This window comes from Hydractinia symbiolongicarpus, chromosome 15, assembly GCF_029227915.1.
Source record: "Hydractinia symbiolongicarpus strain clone_291-10 chromosome 15, HSymV2.1, whole genome shotgun sequence".
Classification (NCBI taxonomy): Eukaryota; Metazoa; Cnidaria; class Hydrozoa; order Anthoathecata; family Hydractiniidae; genus Hydractinia; species Hydractinia symbiolongicarpus.
Window position 1 is genome coordinate 7,945,507 of NC_079889.1, and position 23,661 is coordinate 7,969,167.

The 23,661-nt window shown below is 33.6% G+C and overlaps 3 protein-coding genes and 1 long non-coding RNA gene across 6 annotated transcripts in view; 3 read left to right on the top strand and 1 right to left on the bottom strand.

Annotated features, from left to right (window-relative positions):
- Positions 1-2,328, top strand: part of LOC130629135 (nuclear pore complex protein Nup160-like) — a 36,635-nt gene extending 34,307 nt beyond the window's left edge. The window contains exons 36-39 of the mRNA XM_057442241.1: positions 198-342; positions 800-925; positions 1,661-1,765; positions 2,039-2,328. Coding sequence (XP_057298224.1) covers positions 198-342; positions 800-925; positions 1,661-1,765; positions 2,039-2,152 — 490 coding nt within the window. The 3' untranslated portion in view covers positions 2,153-2,328. The remainder of the gene's footprint in view (positions 1-197; positions 343-799; positions 926-1,660; positions 1,766-2,038) is intronic.
- Positions 2,329-3,767: 1,439 nt separating this feature from the next.
- Positions 3,768-17,421, bottom strand: LOC130629140 (uncharacterized). Of its 3 annotated transcripts, none has more exons than XM_057442247.1 (3): positions 17,270-17,421; positions 5,662-6,313; positions 3,768-5,062 (listed from the first exon to the last, which is right to left on the bottom strand). In XM_057442247.1, the coding sequence occupies exons 1-3, from the start codon at positions 17,321-17,323 to the stop codon at positions 4,569-4,571; spliced, it is 1,200 nt and encodes a 399-aa protein (XP_057298230.1). In that variant the 5' UTR covers positions 17,324-17,421; the 3' UTR covers positions 3,768-4,568. The 3 variants fall into 3 exon arrangements, with proteins under 3 accessions (XP_057298230.1, XP_057298232.1, XP_057298231.1); XM_057442249.1 differs by lacking the exon at positions 17,270-17,421 and adding an exon at positions 8,623-8,959; XM_057442248.1 differs by lacking the exon at positions 17,270-17,421 and adding an exon at positions 6,926-7,229.
- LOC130629145 (uncharacterized) lies at positions 9,416-12,924 on the top strand. The gene is made up of 2 exons (XR_008981914.1): positions 9,416-10,292; positions 12,192-12,924. It is a non-coding gene; the product is annotated as an uncharacterized LOC130629145 (long non-coding RNA).
- A 2,004-nt stretch (positions 17,422-19,425) lies between the features above and the next one.
- LOC130629142 (lens fiber membrane intrinsic protein-like) lies at positions 19,426-23,140 on the top strand. Its single transcript, XM_057442252.1, has 3 exons — positions 19,426-20,593; positions 20,930-21,064; positions 22,364-23,140. Exons 1-3 carry the CDS (start codon positions 20,218-20,220, stop codon positions 22,528-22,530), a joined length of 678 nt encoding a protein of 225 aa, XP_057298235.1. The 5' UTR covers positions 19,426-20,217; the 3' UTR covers positions 22,531-23,140.
- Positions 23,141-23,661: the final 521 nt, after the last annotated feature.

The following is a 23,661-nucleotide window of genomic DNA, read 5'->3' on the forward strand; positions in this document are numbered from 1 at the left end:
AACGACATTATTCCACGGCGCTCATTATAGATATACGCCCTGCAGTTGCTTTGAGCGTTTTAAAAACCCCACAGGACTTTTTTCTGTCAATTGAATAGGACATGAGTGTTAAAGTTGTGTATACACGCATATGAAATAGTCATTTACAACCAGGTAACGAGTAACAATCCTAACTCGCGTTTTTAACTCTATTTCAGTGCTTCTCAACAAGCCTTCTACCTACTACAGATATATTTGGAGAAATACAAGTCTAAAAATCATTCCATTCATTTGAAAGCTGTGGCATCGAAATTCTTAAGTGTAGGATGCAACTTACCATCTTGGCTTGTGAAAGATTACGAGGTTAGTTTTTATGACTACCAGTCGACTCGCATTTATGTACCCAATCTAAAGTGGCTTTTCTTTTTCGAAGTGTCCAAAGTACAGTATATTTTTGCCGTTTTCTTGTCTTCCTTTTCATGTTTAAAGATAATCTTTGGGACCATATTTCTTTCTCTTCTTGTTAAGGTTTCTTGAGCCATATAATTTCCCAATTCTTCTGGTTTCTCCAGCGTGTGTGTCTTTCTGCATAAAAGTTGTAACCTAGAATCACGATCATGTAAAAAAAATGACAATTCATTTTTGTGGACACGCCGTTAAAAAACAAATTTAAGATTTAAAATAAATATAAAGTCACTTTTCGTTGTTTTTATGCAACACTTGATCTCTTTGTTTACATCTGACCTATAACCTTGCATGCGACATCCCGGCTAGTTTAAACTAATTTATCAAGGCTACTTGTTTTGTTTTTCTCAATTAGTTTGTTAATCCAGCCGAGCTTCTTCACTTGTATCTTTGTTATGACATGGTATTGGAAGCATCGCAACTCTCCATCAAATATATCGACGCAGTGCTGGGTACTGGAAAAGAATACTTGGGCTTAAATGTAAGTTTATTTCAAAATAAAAGTTAAATTGTTATACCAAGAAGAAGAAACTTTGGGCATTAAAGATTATGTAGATCCAAGTTTTAGAGTCTTCGGGACTCAGGGAATGTTATGAAACATTCATAATCCATAGGGAAATGGTTTTACAACTAGTTATTTTTCTTACATGGAAATTTAACGTTATTAGGTGTAAACATAGATCACTTTCTAAAGAGCGTTGTATTTTCAAACTTATAGCTACAGATTTGTTGGTCTGGGTTGTGTTAGCGAAGTGCCTGTAAAGTTTTTGTGTCTAACTGTTAAGTGCTTCAAAATGCTAGAAAAATTTATTTGAAAGGAATTTCTTTGTACAAACCTCCTTAATATGTTTAAAGTTTGATGTTGAAAGGGTAGTAACATCAGGACCCATTTAGCAAACAAAATTCACGTCAAAACCAAATCAATCGACTAAAACATGATTTGCACGTGATTTTTATTTTGCTAAATAATATAATGGGCAATGGTCTGCTGAGAGAACATGTTTTTAGAAAATTAATGACGTCATAGAATTGAAATTCATAAAATTGCTGATGTCTGCAAATATATTACAACTAATCACTTTATTTCTATCAAGTTTAATCAACATAGCTTCAGCCATTTAAAAGTAATTTGAGGTAGTTATAATTGCCCCTTAGGATATTTGAAGCCGAAAACGCCCTGTATAAATAGGGTTAAATCTCTCTTTATTTACTTTAGACTGCTCTACACGCCACAACACCGCCTGTGTGGCTACCGTATACATCGTTCGATCAACTACTCGCCGCCCTACGATCTAACTTTGAAAACGAAGAAATCGCACAGGTATTTGTCACTTTTTAAAAAAGTGCTGCTTAAAAAGTTAGAACTCTATTGTTATCTTTCCCTAAATTTGGCACTGGTGTTTAAATAGCTAATTACTCCTCTAGCCGTGGCTCTTACTTATGACGTCGGTTTGAAAAACTGAAGTGCCCTAAGTAGATTTCAGCCTACTCCTTGTGATCGAGCGAATTTTGAGGGGCTAAGCAGCCTCAAAAGGTAACGTGGCACTGTGAAGCCTTTACAAACTTCAGATAAATGTTTCATATTCTGTTTTAGATTTGTGAAGAGTTACAAGACAAGTTAAATGACTATTTTACTAAGGTGGAAGTCACTTCGTGCGATAAACTAAATTACGCACAACAGTTAAATTCGAGGCTTATGATGGGATGACGAAAATTTTTGTAGCGAATCAGTTGATATAGAGAAGCGAGACATTGATCGACTGACAAACATGTACCGTGGATTGGCCATAGGAATTAATAAAATGATAAATTCACTGCTGTTTTTCTGCTTGTATTTTGTATTTCTGTGAACAGTTTTATAAAGATAAAAATATGAATTCGAAAGTTCTTTTGTGGTACTTAGCGACGGGCGGCTCTAATTGACAAAAATACAACGTTTTAACAACATGTCAGCAGTTGAAGTTCTACATAACTAGACGAATAAGCCACCAAGTTTAAACTCGTAACTACCTTTTACCTACATTCTTACGTATTTTTCTATCTTCCAGGGTACTGATCCCCCTCCCTCCCTGTTTAATCGATCTTGTCTCACTTACAGAAAACAGTGCTTTTTGGAGGGCAGCACTTTAATCAAATAATTATAAACTTTATGAGGAATAATGTCAAGTTATACACCATAACATCAAATGTATCAATTTTCTACTTTTTTCTTTTGACGTTTTTCTTCACTGTAACTCTGACCGTAAATATTCTTTTTGGCTGTCGTTTATTTTTTCAAAATTATAACTGTGTATGTTGTAAAATAACTGTACAAAATAACTTTGTTGTTGAGAGTGAAAACTTCGCAGCAGAGATATCTTGAATTGAAACTGAGTAAGCATTTCCTCTTTTGTTTTCAAAACTTAAAAATTGTTTCAAAATAGATATTACTGCTGGTATTTTGTCCACTTCGTTTGTGATTTTTTTAAAAGGTGGGAACATTGGAATGAAATAGTCAATATAATGAGATGAGATGAGATGAACGAGATTTTATTCACAAAGTGTTGAGTCAAGTTTGAGAGATTATTCTTGATTTGTAAGTAAAAAACCTTTGTTTGTTTCAACCCTAATAAAAAACTTTTTTATTCAAGCGAAAAGTTGTACATGTGCTGTTCTCATGTCGAAGTTATCATATTTTCTTTCTTTTTTGACGTTGATTCGGGTGGAGGAGGTCTTGACTAATGTTACTGTATTTTCGCCTTTATATTTCCGAATGAGAATGTACTTGACTGACATCTATAAACACTTTGCAAGCTGAAAACAAGAGAAATGTCAAGGCAGAGCTAAAAAATATTGCTTATTGTCCTCTTGATTTGATATCCCTTTTCTTTTTTGCCAATCTTGGTAAACGCGGGTAGGAAAAGTAAACGCGGGTAAGCAAGACTGACACGCGTACGCAACAATTTAGATCACGTGTTAATCATTTATTATATGGCCTAGTCTTTGTCCAGAGGGTTTCTTCAAAATATTTTGACTTTATAAAACAAAGAGAGAAGAAGGTTGCATAGTCCTGAACTAAAAGTTTATTTTTATTTACTATTTAAAAAGAGAGGGCTTTCAGAGGAGAAAACGGGCGCTATTTTTAACATAAAATTGTCCTGCCGTGCGCTGCCACACAACAGAGCATCCAAGTTATTAAGGTATTTGTAATATCACACCAGCAGATTTTTATAGAAATTTCTACGCAGTTAAGAAGCGAAAGGTTTTGGGTCAAGGTTGCTTAAAACCGTAACATCTCAAGTTCTTCGATTAGGAACATGAAAGAAGCAAGGAAAAGAGATGTATGCATTTAATATATATCAGCAACAACAATAGAGAATATACAGAGGAAATAAATCACTTTCTCTCTCTCTCATTCTCGTCCCAAACCTTGAATTCAAGATTTATCTCAAGGAACTCTGGAGACGAGAATGTTTCTCGTTTTTCTTACAAAAATTAATATTCAAAAAATGAACGCAATGTCAACAAAAATCTATTAAATTTACGAAAAAACAATTGTGGGAACCAGCCATGCAAAAAAATAGTTACAATAAATAACAAGAAATAATAAAAATAAACATCCCTAATAAACAAAAGTTGTTTAAAGAGGTATGGATATTAAGTTGCTCAAACTGGTTATATATTAGTACCTTTTTATGGAAACAATGTAGGGTTGTTGTTAACCTGTTTAAACTTTCGCTAATAGAATCTTTTTAAAAAAATAAACTATCCTTAATTCGTCTTCTAATTGTAATAAAGTAAGCTTAAGCACAGCTTTTCAGTTAAAACGGCGAAATTGAAAAATTTGGACTTTTTTTGGTACAAAGTGACAAAGAAGTGTACCATAATTGCGGCTTATTGATAGCCCCTCATTCCTAAAGGAAACTGCTATGACTTCTTCCTGTCCGCATACAACATCAAATGAATCTCAAAGATAAGATGAAACGTCCTGCCTACCTATGGAATCTTTTTTCTTTTTTTTCATTTTTATCCTGCTACTAATTTACATTTATACATATATACACACTAGAATATAATTAATCTAAGTTTGACAAGTAAGCATCTAAGAAATTTAATCCGTCAAAATTAACGTGTCTTGCGAAATCTTAGTTTAACTCGCCAACTGAGTGTAATTCTCTAGCTTCGCAGTTAAAAGCTTTATTGAATACATGGGTTAGTTTACTTTCCGGATTTTCCATTTGCACTAAAAATGTGCGTTCATTTTCGGTAGTATAAGTGGCTGCTCTATAACAGCAGGCATTATTTTTGCCTTCGTTACTATGGTGATTGCATAAATGCACATCAAACTGTGACAATGTCTTACTTGCTTTTTTGTATCTCTGTATAATATACTTCATTATTTTGTTTTGTGTTTCGCAATCCAGCGCAATAAATTCGGGTTTACTTTCAATACTGTCTATTTTACTGATTTCTTTTAGCGAGTGCTCGAGTAAACATTCGAGTTTATATTGCCTCGCCAAATGAAGCATGATGAAGGGATTAAAGGTTGTCGACTTGTGGAGGTAATTTTCACATTGAAACTTTAGTCTAGAGACTCCAAACTCTTTCCCCAACTGGAGTAGCGAGGCAACGTTTTCATCTAAATAAAGGTTAAATTACAATTCATTGCAAGACCTTCTTTGTGTTAACAGGGATTAATAGTCACGGTCGAGACAGGAAATATTTTTGAGATTTGTTGAAGGTTAGAATTCGGAAAAATGTTCAACAAATTATTCGTCAGAAAATATTATTCGTCCGACAAAATATTTAATTTTTTTATTGATAATGATTATTTGACATATAAGTCGAGCTGGACTGGTTGAACGAGCTGGACTGGTTGAACGAGCTGGACTGGTTGAACGAGCTGGACTGGTTGAACGAGCTGGACTGTATCTCTTAGTTGGATATACAATAAGTATTTAGACTATGGTTTACATCTAAAAACTTAGTTACTTTAGGAAGGTGTTTGCGGAAAAGACTTTGGCGGATTTTGCGGGTTTTTGGAAAGTTCATAGAAGTTTTTTCCCCCTGAAATGTTCAATGAGAACTTTTCTCTTTTTTTTAGAACAGCGAAAATTTTCCCCGCAAAATGTAAAGATTTTGTGGTAAAGCTGTGCCGCAAAAGTTTCTTCTCTAAACACATTTTTCCCTAAAGTAGGTAGTAACCTTACTAATTGGTCACAAAAAGGACATTCTCACCTGACACTCCGTCGTTATTTGTGGAATGTATATACTTGAGAATAGTTTTGACTTCATTGACATCGTACCCTTCCATTAACAAAACATGACTTCCTTTCTGGTTTGCATTCTCGACACAGTCGTAGAAACAGTCCGACACATAGGAAATAAAGTTACGGTCGACGGGAAATAAAACATTATCAACTTGTATTAATAAATCGCTTTTCACAAGATCCCAAGGCACGTCTTCTAAAACACAATCTGATGCTTCAATTTCTTTCTGAAGGTAGACTGGTAACAAATCATAATTACAAGTCTTGGTCTGACACGAAAGTGAGTTCTTCTTAGGTGAATCCAGAGAGCTTCTCCTGGAACATTCACTTTGAATTTCGTCATTTTCATCTGAGTCTAACACAGATCCAAGTGATTCTCCAACCGAATTATTTGAAGGTTTACGAGATAATCCCTTTTTTCGCTCAAACTCGGAACTAGTATCCGACAACCATTCTTCTATTTTATTCCTTAGTTGTTCATTCTCATGGGTATGATACTCGTTCGGATCTGTTCGTCGTCGTAAAAACATTTCCGAGTCGGAACGGAGGCGTGATTTACCTTCTCCTTGCACAAAGTGAGTAAAAGATAAACTTCTTGTTCGTGACAACCTTCGAGCAACCTACAAATAAATAAATAAATAAATATATGAAAATAAATGGATGGATGGATGGATGGATAAACAAATAAAGAACAAGTTAGTAAAGCCAGTGCTCGTAATATTGTTACCAATCAAGCTAACTGTGTATCGTAAAATGATAAAACGAATATTCACACCACACACCAACTCGTCACACAGACACGTCACTCCCTAACAGCGCCATAAAATTATTTATAAACAGTTATATCTTGATTAAGTTGACAAAAGAAAATGTTTTCTTCTCACGCGGTATAAAAAAGGTCGCGATATATATTTTATATATATTTTTAGAACAGCGGTTGATAGCGCCCATTCTCATCCCCAGAGCACTTTGAGATAAAAACTTTCGAGGCTTATCTCAAAAAGCTCTGGGGTGGAGGTGGATAGCGCCTTGTTATATTACACGGCCTAAATATCCATATTGTAATACTTAACGCTCCGTCCGTTAGCTCGTGGAAAGATCTGTGGCTTAGCCCGTCATAATTATTCTGAACGTTATTCCATGAATTCTTAGGACCATATTTAATTTCCACCATTTCACATAAGTACAGTAGAGAAGATATCAAAACAGTAATAGGTAAACGAAATAATTACTTGTGGCGTCATTATACTTCGGTCATATAACCACAAATCCTCCATTGTATAATTATGACAAAAAACCGTTTCATATATGTCTGTCAACGAAATTATGGAGCTCAAGCTGGTTAAACTAAATTTTTAATTCCAGGGCTTCTTTTTTCTCACTTTCTTGAACGTAGCTATTGAAAACACACGTGTTAGAAAGCAAAAATGAAGCTCTGGAGAAACAATTGAACTACATTGGCTTCGGTGTTCATAAACTGCATTTTAATTTAATTTGGTCAAAGCTCTTTGTATTGACAACTATCTAATCCGCACAGCACTTAAAAGTTATTATTTTGATAATTACTAATTATTAAAACTAATAGTCAGTTTCCTTACATATTTTAAAAAATAATTGTCAATTATGTTAAATTAAATAATTCTTTTAATTTCGAGGTCTGGAGAAGAAGTTGGTGTTTTTATAATTAATTTTTTTTATATATTTTGCATTCCTTTTGTGCGTTAATTTTATTTTGACTTTGTTAGTTTCTATTTTTCTGTTTGTCCACGCCTATGAAGAAGCGACCATAAAAATTAGGGCACGAAACCAGTGATTTTTCATCCTTGGCCTCACCGTACACGCACACACATAAGATAAAATATTATTTCTTCAATGTAAATAAACAGTCTGACAATTGTACTAGTATTTATTTATATTTACTAGTAATATTACATGTTTTTATATATTTTAATAAGAGGGGTAAGTTGGGGTTTCTCTAAAGAATATACTCAGATCGCATTCAGTTTAAATTTCTTTTATAAAAATTAATTAAACTTAGAACATTCTTGTTCCCATGTATTTTTGCTTTTTTGAAATGAGAGAATATTTCCTGGAAACGAGGGTGAGGCTAGAATTATTGAGAAGCAATTACATCCAAACAGTTTTTTGTTCTCTATACGTGTATGTTTTATAGAAAGATAACTTTAAGTATTCCATCGATTAGTAAATTTGGCCGTTCCCTAAAGTCTTACTTGCGCAGCATAAGGTAGTATGTTACCAACCTCGATCCTGTAATGTTGTAAAAACATCGACGATGGAGAGGACTTCGGCAGAAGAAGAGGGAAGATTTTGATGACACGAGAGTTATGATAGTGAATAGAGAGAAGGAGAGAAACAGAAGAATATTGTAAACACGTGTTATTTAACCTATTTTCCCGATATTAAAGATTCCAGAGCCTGTGGCGTTTTCTGATATCATCCTTAAATCAAAAACGCCACAGGTCCTGGTATCGAGGTTGGTATTTTACCACCAAGGTAGTACTCTTTTCAATACTAAAACGTCGTTTATAGCAACCGGAATATTCGTTAATTCCTTTCTCTAGAAGTTATTACTACTTTAGTGAAAAAGAAGTTTTTTTCTTGTGTATGTACAGTTCACATCCGCTTTTTTGAACGAAGCTTTTTGTTCGAACATAAACAGAAGAAACTCCATTAAAAGATAACTAACTAATAACTCAAATTTGTTCCAAAGAGTTTATCACTTTCGATTTTATTTCTATGGCAATTGTGAAAACAACAGTGCTGGGGAAAGAAGAAATATTTCTAATAAACCTCTCAGTTGAGGTGGGGCTTATTTGGCAGGAGCGCTTATTGAAAAGTTAAAAGGACTTGACATTGCAACATTGTTCTCAACATACACAAAACTATTTGCCACTTCATAACACTATACCTTGCTTTTTCAAATACTTCGCTACAATTCACACAGTCCAATATCCAACAATGTTTCTCTTTATCACCTACTCTTCTTCTTAGCTTACACGTTAATTATATACTTTTACACGTTTTAGTGGAGTAATATGGAATACCAAACTCAATGCCAGCCTTCTTTCACATTTGTTAGCAACTGTCTTGGTGTTATACACGTTATTGTCACTGATTGTATCTGCGAGGATACGTCATAACATTACGTTGCATTAGTAAGCATGAGCTGGTGCGCGTTTATCAATATTGGTTTCTACTGTCAAATATCACAACATTTACCTATTTTACTAATTAAGCTATCTATGACTACCTAAACAGGCCCACTGTGATAGAAACCATGTACGACTGAATTGATTTTAATCTAATAAAAATCAAAATTAGAAATCAAAAGAATATCATAAAGTCGCTGTACTGAGAAAAATATTTCTTTTAAAAAAATTACTGTGTTTGGGATTAATTTCGTTGTCATAGCAGAATTTTGTACTTTAATACCTTACGAGGCATAATTCTTGCGCCTTTGACGGATTGTACGTATTAACGCCCGTGAGACGTTACTCCAAAGATAACCCTATATTCCATCTTGTATATCGGTTTAATAAACCTCGCTTTTTATACCCAGGAGACAGTCGGTGTTTTTTCTAACCACTGGGAAGTTGGAAAGTGCGGAAAATCTCGCTGGAGCCCAAATGGATATTCTATGGGTCAGTATACTGACAGCTCTTGTATATTGATTACTTCTCACCGTAGTTTTTGATTGGTTACTTTAATCATTAAACTGAGAAAGATTTTCTCAGTTTTTCTTCTTTGACAGTTGGGACGAATGTATTAACTCGCTAATACAAATATATGGTAAGATGTGGCCACACTGGATTTGTGCTCGTTTGTCTATCTAAACGAGGTGATTGCTTGAGACATTCTTTTCTTTCAAGTTTTTGAATGAGAGACGCTTCTCTGATATTGAATTTGATATCCTCAGAGAAAGCTTAGTTAACTGGGCTGCGCCCACCATGATTGACCAAAAAGTGGCCACTTTATTTTTGTTCTGTTAATTTACGGCAATAGTAGAAAATAGGCGTCAGGCTGTGAAAGAATACACGGGTTTGTTGGCCCTCGGATTTTCGCCTTCATACATATTTCTCGCATCGGTATTTCGTTCGTGCATTTTTGTTTGTCTGTCACGGTCATTTACGGCAGGAAAAAAAGTGTGCGCATGCGCCATTATTTGTTATCAAATTTTCTGCCGCAAGCGATTCATAATGGCCACCATCGCACGTGCTTTAAATTTCCCTTAAAAACAAATGTTTTTCGAGCCTCTGCGGTAGAGATCATTTCTTAAAAAGATTTTATTTTAGTAGAGCAGGCCTTGGACTATACAAAAACTCTGGATTCCACTACCCGATCACTTTCACTTTTGTTGGGAGGAGACAGAAAGAATAGCAATGTTTTGATCATAAAATTTTATATGTTGGTGGAAAATGAAGATATTTGCCTTCCAACGCAAAGTCATGCTTTAAGACATGTGTTTCCTGAAAGCTGATAGCCTATTTTATCAAATAAAACCAGTGGTTTGTGGCTGCCACTATTTTTCTGAAAGAAATTGGTCCTTGGAAATGACCTTTCACAAGACTTCATAAATCGGTAAATATCATTATTTTAAATGAGAATTGTGCACTCAATAAGATAAATATAAGCAATAAACCAGTGTTAGATGTGAAAAATGTTGCTTGTGGCTACCCCCTAACCTTTCACAGTCAGGGTAAACACTTAATTAGGCGACGGTAGGCTAATTAATTAGGGCATACCACCTATTTAGACGACTCATTGTACCCTAGTTAGACCATATGTAACCTAGTTAAGACATTACAATATTTAATGGCTTCTCACACATTCCTAAAAAAAATCGCAAAAACACTTTGTTCAGAATGAATAGTCTACGCAACCATGATTCCAAAATTGTCACTCGTGCCTCGATATGCTCGCGCAAGTAAGAATTATGTTAAAATGAAATATTACATGTCGCCTATTTAGGTGACGATAGTAAAATCCGCAATAATTTAATGAAGATATTCTTTCACAAAAAACGCAAAAAAAAAGTATTTTTTTTAAGATGGATGTGGTAACAATTTGTTTTGTAACGTTTCTTTTTTATTCACATCCTGTTTTAACATCGTTAAAATCTTATTCAAACAATACCACGTTTTCGTCGCCATATTTTTTTTCCTGTGGCGTCGATGGCTGAAATCCATTATTTAAAACAACAAATATTGCCACACAAGGTTTGGGCCATAAGTTGCCAATGTGCGATGCAAATAAGACAATAATTGGTCAAAATTGTCTGCATTCACATAAAAATTGTAGTGCGAAACGCAATGATTTCGACGTATTTACAACAGAAAGTTTTCGTTTGCCTAGTTAGACTACGGGTAGCGTAATTAAACTACATCTTGTCGCCTAACTAAATGACTCACCTAATTAGGTCATGTCGTCTAATTAGGTGTTTACCCTGACTGTTTCACAGTTCCCCAAAAGGGGTTAGGGGTTAGTTAGGGGTTTATTAATAGTTCTGCTAAAAATAATTTTTTGCAGTGAAGGTTTGTTTGTTAATGAAAAACCTCATGCAAAAAGAAATCGATAATATTTTTCTCTAATATGTATATAATTAACAAAACAACAAGTAACACTAAACCAGAGATGCTCCTGTGCATTTATTTGGACAGCATATTTGTTCGTACCCTGGAAAAAGTTTTTGACTTATATAATTGAGGCTTATGCCGAGTTTGTGGTGTCTGATAAATCATGAAAAATTTATGTTTATCTCGCCAAAAAAAATAGTTTCATCAGAAAAAAGTCAGGGATTTCACAGGAATATGTTAAACATTAACTCACATGTCTGTACATTTTTATGCACACTTTGCTATCATTTTACATGCTTTTTTATGAGAGCCTCAGGTTTTTTTAAAAGATAAGAGCTTTTTGTAGGCCCTGCCGTCTGCTTAATCATTGTTTTCCAAACCAAAAATAACCTAGCATGCGGTTGTGGTAAACACTGGAACTATCCAGAATCACCCAGAACCAGCTGGAATCCGTCAGAATGACCCAGGAACAGACCGAATTAACACAAACCAATCAGTCATTTGAAAAAAATATAAACAACTAGGAAAAAACGCTGGTGTAAATAGTGCATTAATAATTGGCTCCGTATCGAACGTGTATTCCATAGACTTTAAAGGGAAAGACTCCTGTTAGGTAGAAGACCTTCCAAGCCAACATTAAGAAATCGAAAAGGAGGACATTTAGTAAGAAGTTGGGAATTATGAAACTTTTTCTTACAAAAAAATACATTTTATAATGGGGACTTGAAAAAGAAACTTTTCGTTTTTCGGGAAGTGGGCTGTACGAGGTTTGTACCCGGGGTCCATTGAATGTAACGGCTGGTCTGTTAAATTATTGAATTATAAAAGATTGAAAACAATTGCCACACATTGCACACGTGATTCTGGTAGCTTATATTGTACTTTCTGTTTGTTCACATTTTAGGGCACCAGTCCCAAATTGTTCTATGATACAAACATGTTGACCCAACAATTCACAATTTCAAGCGTCATTCAAACGTGATTTGCATGTGAAGATTTGTTGACAGAAGCGGTTAAAAAAAAAACAAAGAACAATGATGAAACAGAGGAGCTTGCCGATTTGCTCGATTACCACTTTTTGTTGGATGCGTTTGAAATAAGAATATATTCGTTAAATACAGATTATGAATTGAAATAAAAAATACTTGTAATAGCCTAATTTGTAAACTATTTTTATATAATTCAGATTGACTTTCGTGTTGAAAAATCTCACGATTAAGGAATGGTCTAGGCTTAAATGTCTAAAAATGTGTGTGCTTTTGTTTAACACATATATAACTGTACAATTTTTTTCATTTGCAATCAGTTGCTAGTCTAACAACAACAACAATAATGATAAACATTTAAAATGTTTCTAGCCCAGAAAATCACAAAAACCTATTGTTAGTGGATTATTTCCATTGGGGTCCACTGAGTCTGAGTGAAGCTAGCTTTCTCACATTTACGTTTAGTTTTAGCAGGCTTCTAGAAAACTAATCAAGACCAACCTTAGAGCTAGCTAAGGTTACAGATCAGATGAATTATTTTTTTTCCTTATAAATTTTATTTTAGAAGTATAATAATTTACATTTCTAATAGTTGTCAACCATTTTTTTGTGAAAACGAAAGTGAAATGTATGGTGTAGAAAAGCTCAAAATTTTAGTAGTAAAAAAAGTGGCAGCTACTACCTAATACGATAGAACGCTCGATAAGGGATACATACAAACAGGAAAAGTAATTTTTAGGCAAAACCTTGCGTCAGAATGTTGTACAAGAGTGCTCCTGTACTGGTAAATTGTGAACTAGCCATCTGGGCTTTTGTGGACCTTGCCGTCTGTTTAGGCTGCCCCGGGTCGCAACCAAAGGGGAAATAGTAGTCTATGGTCATCCTTCTTTAGTTTTAAAAGAAAAAAATGTTAAATTTTCTTTTATTGGGCAACTAAAACAAGATAATAGAGAGTGAGGTCAATATCGATGACGTCATAATCTTATGCCGTAGGCGCTTTTTTTAAAAAAATTTTTGGCGCATGCGCACACTTTATTTCCTTAAAATCGCGGTTTTGAACGACCGTGCTGTTAGCATGAAGTAATTAAATTACTCCGCGGGAGTAAAGTTGCAGCGCAACTATTTTAAATAGGCGGACGACGGTTATTAATATTGTTATCAAACATTTTCCGTATATTTGCCTCCTGTAGCATGCTGTTGCCGACAAAATTTGGAGTTATACGAAAAAACCGTAGTATAGGATAGCGAATGTTCAAGTTATCGGAGTTAATTTTATAAGGAACAATTGATAAAGGTTCACGAAATTAAGGAAAGCTGTAAAATAATAACAAAAATTTTTTAGATAACTAAGAGTTTGTATTGTTTATAACGTTGTTTTTCTCTTAGAGCTTATTTTGTCAAATATTTTCACCCCGTTTTAAAATGTTTTTTCGGTACACGACAAAACTAACACGTCTGACCACTTCAACAATTAGCTGTTTTATGTATTGATCAACCATTACTCACAACCTTCATAGTGATGCATATTATAAACATACGGTCGTTATAACATGTCATGTTACATGAAAATACACAACATGAACAATTAAGCTACACAACAAAAAATTCCTTTAATAACTAAATTTTGTGTAATTGTAGTACAGCTTACAATAGCGTGGTTTAATTGGCGCTGAAAAAAAAGTTGATTCAATGGAGTAATCCTTGACTGTAAGATTTTTTGATATTTTTGCGCTGTATTGTAAAAAATATTTTAACTGCGTTTACACCCTTTCGAGGAAGAGGTAAACACGATTCGTGTAAGCGTGGCCTAATTTGAACAATTTTTTTTTACACTTTAGAATAATTTAGATAACTATCATCATTTTGTTTTTTATTACCAGCGTGGTGGTGTAATTTATTTAACAAAATCTTCGCGGTTTTTGCGCAAACCACAAATTATAGTCCACGTAAAATTTAAAAAAAAATTAAATTAACGCTATATAGGCTTTGGGATCAAGGTTGAAAGATTAATTTACGCGAAATATTTAACCTCGACTTTTATATACACAAAACATTTCTATCAGTTAGTTCCAGTTTGACTTTTATAACTTTTTGTATACAAATTGATATGAATATCTTTTTTCTGTTCGATTTTAAAAGTGAGTGGAAATATGGAAATATTTTTTGCTAACACTCGAAATCGAAAACAGAAAGTTGTTTGTATGTTTCAAGCGGAGAATTTTCTCTAAAATATTAGTCTTTGATCAACATCCTAAAGAATTTAATTTTTCCGAATTTCGCATCATTTCACGCGTTGAATCGTTACACCGTTTCCATGGTTCCAACGGATACTGGACTGTCTAAATTTAGATTTAATGTTAGATAAAGGATGACAACAAAATTAAACAGTGAAATGGATCACGTTTGTTGTTTTAGTTTGGTTAACAAATTTTAAAACAAAAATTGACGTTGATGGGAAACTGCGACGCAAATACTAAATTTTTTGATAAAGACTTCTGAGGAATTAACGTGTCATTTTATGACGTTTGGTTATCAGTTTAACGTACTCATGAATCCATTTTTGTATATTTGTCCTTATAAGAAATCAGTTTATTTATTTATAAGCATAAAAATACCTCAGCAACTTTCTCCGTCAACAAATTTCTAACTTTATCTTATTTTTTTATACTTTAAACTCATTATCATAATTTAAGAGGACGTTAAAGTTTGAAAGATGAACTCAAATTCAACCTCGTTTCCGTGGCTGTTATAAGACTATGGTGTGTTTACGGGACAGTGTAAGCACTGGGGACGAAGTTGGTGCAAGGTGGCTTGTGTGTGTTGGGTTCAGCGTCTAAGATTGTTTAGCAGCAATCACGGCGTTATGAAAGAACAAAAACAAACATCCCTGAAAAAGATTATTTTGCTTTAATGTCAAAAGTTATTGCGCACAGAAATTTTCGCGACCATACTGAAATTAAAGAAAACAGAGTGGTTTAATTTATTGAATTTCCGCGCCCGAAGGCGTAGGAAATTCTTTAAAACCGTCGTTTTTTCTTTTGGAGCATTTTTTGAGAAAAAATCGACCCTGGGATTTCACGTTCCTCTGATTTTTTGTTACCTAAATGTCATTTTAGGCCAAAATTGGTTCAAAAATTAAAACTACTTTATTTTCCACAAAATCTGGCACAGTTAACAAAAAAAGTAGCTGAACATGATGGTGACATCAAAATTTCGATTTTTGGCCACCTTAAATGTCATTTTAGGCCAAAATTGGTCCAAAAATTAAAACTACTTTATTTTTCACAATATTTGGCTCAGTTAACAAAAAAATTATGCTGAACATGATGGTGACATCAAAATTTCGATTTTTGCCCACCTAAATGTCATTTTAGGCAAAAATTGGTCCAAAAATTAAAACTACTTTATTTTCGACAAAATTTCGCACAGATCACAAAAAAATATGCTGAACATGATGGTGACATCAAAATTTTGATTTTTGGCCACCTGAAATGTCATTTTAGGCCAAAATTGGTCCAAAAATTTAAACTACTTTATTTTCGACAAAATTTGGCACAGTTAATAAAAAAAGTATGCTGAACATGATGGTGGCATCAAAATTTTGATTTTTTGCCACCTGAAATGTCATTTTAGGCCAAAATTGGCCCAAAAATTTAAACTACTTTATTTTCACAAAATTTGGCACAGTTAATAAAAAAGTATGCTGAACATGATGGTGGCATCAAAATTTCTTTTTTCTCAACTAAATGCCGTTTAAGACCATAAACGTTTCAATCGGAAGACTTTCAACCATGAATGATAGGCTATAATTTTTGTTCGCAGTTTCTTTTAAAGTGTGAGTTTATTATGACACGTTTCGTTTTGTTTGCGTTTGTTGTAAGATGTAATGTCACTTGTCAATTAGCAGGTTGTCATCAAATATTTTGGTGGCGAGCGGAAATTCTTATAGCACCCAGGGCTTCTTGTTAGCTATAGAACTAAACGGAGCTTTTTCAATATGATGATTTATAACTTTCATGTTATCTTGCTTCAGGTAAAATTTTCAGTAAAATTATTTTGGCCAGCCATCCAATTATTACCTTATCGATAAAAAAACATTTTTACCGACATTTTTTTTTCGACTAACCATTTTTACAAAGTTTTTTTTGGTGCATTTCGTAAATCTTCCAGCGCAGGATATTAATATTCTTAAACCGCCTTTTTTTACTGACTTTTTTACTAAAACCTTTTTTTATCCAGCGCCCTAAAAACTTAAATTCGTTAAAAAGGAGGTTACAAATATTGGATATTCCCAGTTTTTACATATTCAGCTAAAATTCGTAAATAAAACAAGAATCTGTATTATAATACCCTTATACGTCGGTCCGTTTGTCTGTCTGTCACGCAAAATGGTAGCTTAGCTGCGCAAGTACGGTATAAGAAGATGGGCGAACCTGTGGATTTTTCCACGCGACCATTTATAATTCCTCCATATATTTTATATTTGTTAACTCAACAAGTACTCCAAAAATTAGTCAGTAAGAATTAAATTTAGCGCAGGTGTCAACTATTTTTTTGTCATTGTTTTTACTGCTAAGGTATGGACAATAGCAAGTATATAACATGTATTTTAACTTCGTAGTAATTTACAGCAAATTATCAACATTGTTCAAACAGATCCAGTTTACTATATTTTGAAACGCATTCTTTAAGTCTTATAGATCTTTCTGCCATTAACGTGTTCAGCATCAATGTCTTCTTTTGAGTTGCAAAATATTCTTATGTTTCCTTGTCAACTTTTGATACAACATAACAGCAAAATTAAATATATTTGGTTCTTGTCCATTATAAATTTATTTCAAGGACATGCGCATAACGTAAAAAAAACAGCTAGCTACATAAAAACAAAGACAGACAAATAAACAAACAAACAAACAAAAAGTAAACAAACAAACAAACAAACAAACAAAGAAACAAACAAAGCTTTGTTCTAAAATTGATATTTGAGTTAACTTACCTCAAAAGGATTTTCAAAGTTAAACTTTCCCATCGTCGCTTCTTCTGCAAGCATTGGAGAATTACATAAAAACTGTCCTTAATGGTTTAGCTTCTGTCTCTAACATTTAATTGAAAACGAGTTTTTAATAGAGCTCTAACAATCCCTTCCCCATGGATGATAAAAATATTTCTTAATAGACTTTTAATAGATGTGCGCGACGATGAAAGGTGATAACTTATATGTGATATCAAAATGGCTGATTATTAGAAAAGGGAAAATTCCTGTTTTCTTTATGTGTGTAAAGTACAAAATGAGAGTAAGATACGAAGAAAATAATAATTAAAGAAGTTCGGCGACTTGGTTTTCGGAGTGGTGGGGCCACAAAATAGCGACCACCATGGTTAGGCAGAAAAAAAAGTTTTAGACCTAGCTTGGTTTCAGGTGATATTTTCAGTTCATATTACCGAAATAGCACAACAATTTTTCAATATCTGCAAATAACTTACTTACTCTTTCAAATTTTACAAAAAAGTTGCAAAAATGTTTAGAGAATAATAAAATAATAATAATTGTTACAATTTCAATAAGAAACTTACTTAGTAAGCGGTCTTAAAAAGTTTTTCAACTTTTGCCTTTGACGTATTTGTTATATTATCAACGAATTAAAGTTGTGAAATAGGTACAAAGGCAAACACCTCTGTAGGAAGGGCACAGGAAATTTGTCACTTGATCAAGGTGAAGGTCCATTGTTGATTGTGTCATAAAAACATAGCAGTGGGTGGCTAGAACGCTGTGTAAGAGGTGTTTTTTTACACGTTTATGCTCAAAAACCTTAGAATTTTAAAAACCTTTACTACTTAGCCGTTTGAACAATTAAAAAAAATTGCAGTGAGCAGCATAAAAATGTTACCAACTGTTCAAAAAAAAAAATAAAACACTCTTGAATTATTTTAATCTTATCTTATCAATACCCAGGAAAAAGGGCATAAAACAAGCAATATGATTGGTTAAAAGCGTTCTAATCTTGCGGAACTAACTGTTTCCCGATACTACGCTTTATAATGACGTTGAAGTACTATCGAAATTAACCGTTTCTTGAAATGATAATTTGAGGAGATTTTTCTAAGCGTTATTTATGATGACATTTGACTCGTTAAAATTAAATTGCTCCCACAATAATTTGCCTCTTAATAACGGAAAAAACAACAACAACAACAACAGCACCAAGGTTAAAACAGGATTGATATAATTAACATATTCGTATAGTTTTGATAAGACTGTGAGTCAATCAAAATTACTGCTAACAGAAAACGGTATGAAAAAGTGAGTGTTTAATGAAACCGTCCTTATCCTATACCACCATTTCTTAACACGTCATACTCTCCACAGGAGAGTTAACACACTATTCTCTCCACAGTCCAGGGCTTTTTAAAATGAACCCGTGTACTCATGGGTTGCAATATACATGCTGTTAGTGATAAGGATACCAAACTGATAACTAACTGGCCATATTTCAAATTCATATTTCTCTATTTTTCTTAACAATATACCTATTGTTTTTAACCTGAAATCCCAGCCTGATAGCTATTCCCATAAAACATATTCTTATAAAAGAAAAAGTGTGTATTATGCTTCGGCGTTTTGTTTTTGATCATCATGAAACTGCATTGCTACTTTTAATTTTAATACAGTAATTTAGCATAAATCATCAGTTATGGTTTTATATGATACAACCACAAACCATTTTGTTTCCAGTTTTCTTAACCCACAATCGAACTCGTGTCCCGGAAACCATATTGTCACCTTTTTAAAAACGTCTACGATAAAGGGTCTTTTTAATTTTGTTTACCTAAATCTCTGTACTTTCACGGGATAAACAAATTTATTTTATATGGAACGTTCAATTGCATGCGATTAATATAAAAAGATAAAGCAATTTTAAAGTTCCAACGCATGCCAAAAGTTATTATATAAACGTGTTTGTGGAGCCAAAAATACTACCACACATTTTATGAAGCTGTTGTGGTCACTTACTCACAAACTTACTCTATCGAGCTAATGAATGCGTGGTTTGTAAAATCTAAGGTTCATCTTTACCTTCTGCAACACAAAGATAAACCTTGATACCTGAAAGGAAGTTATTTTTTGCGAACTACAATTTTAATAATTACCCAAGATAGCCTATCTGGTTTCTATTGGTATTGTTATCAATGAAGGTCCTACAAAGGGATTCCTAGTGCATTTAAAGCTTCCATTTACAATCAACTGCCTAAGATATCTTTCTCATTTTTATGCTCAACGCTAAGTAGTAAGGGTTCGATTCACACGTTTACCTGGTAGAACAGGGCGGAGTACCTGACGTGAACGCTAAACCACAAGGCTGCCAGTCAACTAAACATTCTTTAAAGTGAAAAACATACCTAGATAACTTTTCTTTTGTCATGCAGATGCAGTGACAAAAATGTACTTATAATTCAACCTCGTTCCCAGTGCCTGCTGTCCCTTTGTTATACTGGGACAGCGAGTCAAACATTAGGCGCTGGGAACGAGGTTACTTATAATTATAATGTGTGAAAACAAGACAATAAAAAAATTCTGGGATTGAAAAGTTATTCAAGGCTCACCACGTTGTAAATGTGTTCTTAATTTTTTGCCCAAACATTAGCCTAAATCTTTTTATAAACAAAAAAAAAAACTGTGCATCATATCGAATTCCTTTACATTCATCTTCGTCTCCACATATACAGTTTCTATAACAACGACATTATCAACAAGACGCCCATTATGAATTAATTAAAAATGGCTAATGCTAACATCAGAAGGTTTTTCTCGATTATAAACAAATATGGCGATTATTGTGTACTTAGCTTCCCTTTTATTCACTAGGAGTCTACAAAGAAAATGATCAACAAATCAGCAAAAAGAAAAAAAGATTAAAATTCAAATTTTGACTAATATTTACTCTCATGGTTTTGTCTCGTAATTCTTTGTTTCTTCTTTGCCAGAATAATAACAAAAAACGAATAAATGGCAAAACTGTGTTTTTCAAATTTGTACTGCGAACGAATAGAAGTCTTTCTGTTACTAATACAAGTTTCAAATTTATCAAGAGAGAATTTCTTTTAAATAAAAACATGAAGATTCTAATTCAAAAACGGGCGACATTTTTATTAATTCTGGCAAGTTTAGCCTTTGTATTTACCTGCATTGGTACAGGAGGTAATTCGTGGGTGGCAAAAGATGTCACTGTTAGGTTAGGTTCAGTGACGTATGAGAGTGGTTTGTGGAAATCGTGTGTATCGGGACATGGCGGAGGATGTGGCGACTTCACAGCATCAAGCGGTAAGTTAATTGAACTTTCTTACCTTGAATCACGGTTTTTTAACTTTTGTAGCACGTTCATCAACCTCCTTTCCAGGGCCTTTTGTCTCGTTTCTTCATGTTCATTTCGCTTCAAGATGAAACCCTTTGAACTAAGGTTGCATACTTTCCTAAACCTCGTCCCAGGGTTTTCACATTAGTACGCACGTTTTGTTACAAAAAACCTAAGAAAAATAAGCCTCAGGTTGTATTAAATTTACTGACTAACTCGTGTAGGCAATTTGGATTCCTAAAACCTCTGTGTGTAATTATTACGTCATATATTTCGTACACATGTTTCTGTTTTTTCTTGTTTAGCCTGGATGAGATCATGCAGGGCCATGGTGATTTTGTCTTGTTTAGCCATACTGCTAGGTGTTGCGTTATCGTTGTTATCTTTTGTGGAACAGCGAGTCAAGGGTTATATGATATCGATATGTTGCATTATATCTGGTGAGTGTTTTAAATGTAAAATGTACTAAGGAGATCACTTTCAGTTAGTATCACTTTTTCATCTATTTAGATGTAAATTTTTTTAATTTTACCTAACTGCTGCCGTATTTTTTGTCCAGAAAGCTCGGAGCAAAACACTTATTAGAACCTCCAAATTATGCAACTTTAGAATTCTTTATAAACGCAATTTAAAATTTAAAATTTAATTTTTAGTGCGACACTCTTTTCACTAATTTTCGTTTTTTCTCTAATTTAATACGGCTAGGGTCTGATTTGCCACTAATTAGAGTGCGAACCAGATAATTTAGAGGACATGTTTTCAATATCTTTTTTTCTTTTTCATTTATTTTTAGTAATATATGATAAAAGATTAAAATTACAAACTTAATTCTAAAAAAGAATCTTCATCATCTTCATCCTCCATGTGCTTAGGTCGCGTTTTTCCAAAAATTTTTCATAAAATGCGCCATTTCGGACTTTGGATTTATCCGTTTTCGTGTTTTTGCAGACTTCAAATGATTTTGAAACCATATTTTTGCCCATGTTGTTATATTTTCCACTCTATTTTAGTACGACTAAAGCCAAATTTTCCTCTATTTTTGGTGCGAAATTAAATTTTGTAAACTTTTAAATTATTTCTTCTAATTATTAGTGCGACCCTTTTTTAATTACTTTTTCGATCGCACTAAATTAAAGAAGGACGGTATGAATGTTCGCAAGAAATAATTCGGGTTACTAATAAAAAGTCAAAACAAATCATTATTTTAAAAGGAGATTCCCCCTTCCATCAATTTTTGGCCTAAAAATGAAGATTCACTTACTTAAGTTTGTTAACATCTTAAACGATTGATTTTAGAAAAATTAAAAAAAACAACCCCTCATTTAACGTCCTCTCCCTTACAATTAGGATACCAAGAGTGAGAGCATCGAGTCACAGACTGTTTCAATAATATGTTCATGCTTTTCTGTACAAACAAGCACACACTTTAACCAGTAAACAAAAAGAAAAAACTAGTTTACGACGAGACAAAACTTTTTACCAATACACAATACTTATTGGAAACATGTCAATAAATTTTGAATCTGAAATTCTAAAAATTATAAGCACTAATAAGGCTATCGAAATAGGAAAGGAAATTGTGGAACAAGGTTGACCAAATCGTTTTATTTGCTCGGTTGGGAATGCTACAATAATTTTCAAAATTTAATTATGACAATGAAGCCGCTGGTGGACAAGGTTAAGACTTTTTTACTTTCAATCTATTTTGCGTCTTGTTTATTTCAATCTTTTTTTCATAGCAATCACCATGGTGATAGCATTGATAGTGTTTCTCACAGAAAACGAATGGGCGAATAAATTATCGTACAGATACAGTTGGACGTTTATACTAGGATGGATTGCTGTTTTGTTGTCATTGCTTAGCGCAATATGGGCTACCATGATGGGAAGATTCGACGCAAGTTAGATCTCATACGAAAAGGATCAGTTTAATTGATATTATGTGTCAACAAATAATATTAGTTGACAATCTCGTTTCCAGACTTCTTTTTCCCTTTCTGAAATATGGCGTTCGCGCCAACACGCAAAAATCAAAAGAAAGTCCCAGGGACGAGATTGGTTAGTTAAACAACTTCATTTTTATGACTTCTTAGTTACATTGGGGCGCCCTCGCCCTAGTCGGTCACCTAGAAAAGCACCTAGAAGGCCTGGGGACGGGGTTTGTTTGTTGATGCGTTTTTGTATATCATAAGTTCCTTCCAGCCTCGATTCTGGTCGTTCTTCTTTCACATATTAGAAAAAGCGAAAAAAATTCCTGAAAATCCCATCGTCGAATTTTTATGTGTTTAACGTCAGGTTCTCTAAAGAAGCCAAATGTTTTAAAACATACGACTTTAGTAGAATGTTCCGCACCAATATGGCGGATTTAATATAGCGAAATTAGCATAATCGATATGATTTTTATAGAAACTAGGTTTGTATATATAGTATCACAAATAAAAAGAATCATGTTATATTTTTAATTTCAGTAAATTAATTTTGTTAATTTAGAAATTTATTTCGTTTTGTTTCTTTAATTTCTTCTACGTTTATTTTTTGAATTCACTCACCTGATTTAAAAATTTTATATAGCATGAAAGACCGGCTGATGGCTTTGTGGAAGAGTGTTTCCTTCCAACCAGAAGGGTGTAAGTCTAATCCCTGGTCGAGACATGCCAGAGACTGTAAAAGTGTGGATCATTTCTTTCTTTTTAGCGTTCAGCAAAAGAATTGATATCTTGGCATACGGTTGTTTAGCTGAGCTGTTGCTGCCCTTCCATGTGCTTCAGTAGATTGAAATGGGAGCTTGTAATGCCCTTGCATTCCTTTCAACGATCCTCATTGATGACGGTACCAACTGGAACTGAAGATGCTATCCTGAGGGAATGATCGCAATTAAGATTTCGTGTCCAGGATAATTTACTATTTTAGTAAACTTTTTTCGAGAAGCACGATTTACATTTACAAGATAAAGGAAAAAAGAAAAGAAAAAAGAGAATGACGAATCAAAACCCATTATTATTTCGCTCAATACAATCACTTTTAACATTTTGCGTCG